Source organism: Colletotrichum orchidophilum, assembly GCF_001831195.1.
Source record: "Colletotrichum orchidophilum strain IMI 309357 chromosome Unknown Scaffold_78.1, whole genome shotgun sequence".
Taxonomy (NCBI): Eukaryota; Fungi; Ascomycota; class Sordariomycetes; order Glomerellales; family Glomerellaceae; genus Colletotrichum; species Colletotrichum orchidophilum.
The window spans coordinates 235,545-238,389 of NW_019173034.1; the positions used below are offsets into that span (position 1 = coordinate 235,545).

The following is a 2,845-nucleotide window of genomic DNA, read 5'->3' on the forward strand; positions in this document are numbered from 1 at the left end:
AACAAATCCGACAAAGAGCTTCGAGTTCACTTCTAGAAAATCTTCTGCCCGCATCCGATCAAAGTGTCTCGGTCATCAGCTTTGTCATTCGAACCGGTGGCTACCAGTGGCATGGGACATATTGTGCCAGAATCCCGGATTTCGTCCTAGATGACACCTTGCTACCCTGGCTTTTTTCTTGCCTCACTACACTGACGAAACCCGCTGCTTCCTCGAGATGTCTACCATCATGGAGCCTCGAATCATTGCAAGTCAGCTTCCGCCTGGTTTGGAGATTGCTATTCCGCCGGGAGGCAAGCTGCCTCCTCAGCAGCCGAGAGGCACTTACGACAAGAAACCTCTTCCGCCGCTGCCTCCTCTTCGGCCGGGATTTTATCGCCAAGTTTCGGCCTTTTCTGTCATGTCAGCCATGTCAGTCACCTCAGCTGTGTCAATCGAAACAAAATCGACAACAAGGAATTCTTCGAGGTCGCGAAGTCGTGCTAGAACAACGCCATCACCGCCCCCATCGAGATTGGAGCCTAGTGAGAGGCCTGAGACAATTGAGAGACTGGAGAATGAGATCAGCACAATTCTGATCCAGCACAGCCCGACAACTATATTGCCTGTATCACCAAGATCAGAACATAGGAGTTGCTCGCCTCAGAGTCGTCGGCCCGAACCGGAAATCAGAAAGCTGGCCGTCCGACGTCTCTCTACGCCAATCACAAGCCCATGTACCCTGCATCGATCGTCGGCGAAGATCAAACAAATAACTGGGTTGGATGTTGACTTTAATGGCTTCACCACAACTCCCACCCGACCACCTCGATCACCTTTGATCAAGGAGACGCTGATGCCAGCTACACCCGACAAATCTAGCAGTGTTCAAAGCACAGGAAAACCTAGTTCGGAGAAACCGGCATCGACGTCGGAACCAGCTCGAACACTCAGCCTGATCGACGATTACGATGATGATTCGGAACCCGATAGTAGTGAATGGGACTTCAGTCCTAGTTCACGGAGGCATAACCCATCGTGGATACCCGCGTCTCCGGTGCCGCCTCGGGTAGAGATATTGGATTTTGACGAAGCGAGCCCGCGTCGTCGGGACTCCGAGATCGGTTGCTTGAGGTCGCCTGGCATGCATCACTTTGAGACGCTGCCCGCACGACGAAATAATCATATGGAAGTCAGTTACGTGGGAGCCAAGGACCTCTACCACGCGACGGCAACATCGATTGCGAACTCGGCAAAGAAGACTGCGGTACCTTCACGAGATAGCATCGAGTCAGGGCGGAGCTCTATCCGACCGCCCAAGAATAGGCTGAGCTTCGCAGCCAAGGTGCTTCAATCCGGTAGGAAGCGGCCGCCTACGGGCATCAACACAACTCCGCAATCACCATCATCGTTAGACTCCGCGACGGGTTCTACGGTGGGTAAGCAGTCTTTGGGGTCGATTCATCCGGATATGCACGCACACTCAATGGACGACGACCGGCTGCGGGTCAAGTACTCGGACGCTCTATCACGCGTATTCAGATGGAGCGGCGAGCACAGGAGGGTGGCTTCGGAAGGCGTGTCGCCAAACGACCTGCCGCCGACGTCAGAAGCTCGCAGCACCGCATCGGCTCCGGTGCCCGATTCACCTACGCATCCTGGACTGAAGAGGATGGGTAGCCGGCGTTCGGTGCAGGGCCTGGCAGCTCAGTTCAAGAGAACTGCGAACTCGATGGTCCTGACCAAGGATGAGCGGCGGAGGGAGAATCTACGACAGAGCATCCGGGTGATACCGGAGGGTAGTACACTAGAGTAATGCGTGCCGGGCACTATTCGACGGCGCCGGTGTAGCGTCTTGAGGAGGGTATCGGGACGCGGGTTGCCCGCATTGCGTAGTATGCCGGCTAAGGTACCTTGGTATGCGAACCAACTCGTTGCATGTCAAGGATGGAACTTCTGGTTTGGACCAGAAAAACTTTGGATGGTGTCGTGTCTCGGCGTTTGTGTGCTTAGCGTTGTTTGCCTGTCCTGTCGGAAAAGCGAAGAAGCGTTTGGTGTCGTTTGGTAAGAGTGTGCGTTACGTACCTGCCACCCATGAAAGCCTGGAAAAGTCCAAATGACGGAGGAAAGGAAAGATAATCTCTACTATAGATGAACCCGGTCGATGCGAATCCAAAGTCTGAATGCGCCCGAAGCCGTGTGACGTGAACAGCTCCCCGCTCCCCGATAAAGTAATCGAAAAGTAATAGTGGGAAGAGAGTCCCGCATTCCTGCGTTAACGGGACTGGACCTCCCTCCGTGTTCGCCGGGTCGCCGCCTGCCGGGCTTCAGGTGAGGTCCAGTCCCGCCGAGACGTTCCTAACTTCCTGGTAGTTAAATCCGGTGACGTTAGGTAAGGTACCTAGGTACCTTAGTTACCTAAGGTAGATGTCGTAGCTTCCATCTACTGCACCCCTTCAAATAGCTGTTGCCGATCCAATGAGAGCACATAGCAAGATGGTATCCTGCATAAAACTGATGTTTCATCATTGGATACCGAAAGGATCTTTTGTTTAACTGCACTCTGCGGTTCGGTTGCTCAACGATGACTGATGTCCAGATTGCCTACCTACCACGCGGTTGACAAACAAAAGGACACACCTAACATAGCCATCTAACTACGACTACATTTCTACAATCTATAAAATTAAAATTAATATTTAAAATTTCTTAAATTATGTTTTAATATTTAAAGAATTATAAAAATACTTTTTTAAATATTTTATTTATTTAATTTTTATATTATATCGTATTATAAAATAGGGAGTTAGATAGGAAAACACATGTGAGAGGGCTAAGGTGTGTCCTTTTTTTTGTCAACCGCGTG

General features: G+C 51.2%; 1 protein-coding gene across 1 annotated transcript; it reads left to right on the top strand.

Annotated features, from left to right (window-relative positions):
• Positions 1-217: 217 nt before the first annotated feature.
• CORC01_08958 (uncharacterized protein) lies at positions 218-1,795 on the top strand (the record flags this gene model as incomplete). Its single annotated transcript, XM_022620588.1, has 1 exon — positions 218-1,795. One exon carries the CDS (start codon positions 218-220, stop codon positions 1,793-1,795), a length of 1,578 nt encoding a protein of 525 aa, XP_022472978.1.
• Between the last annotated feature and the right edge of the window lie 1,050 nt (positions 1,796-2,845).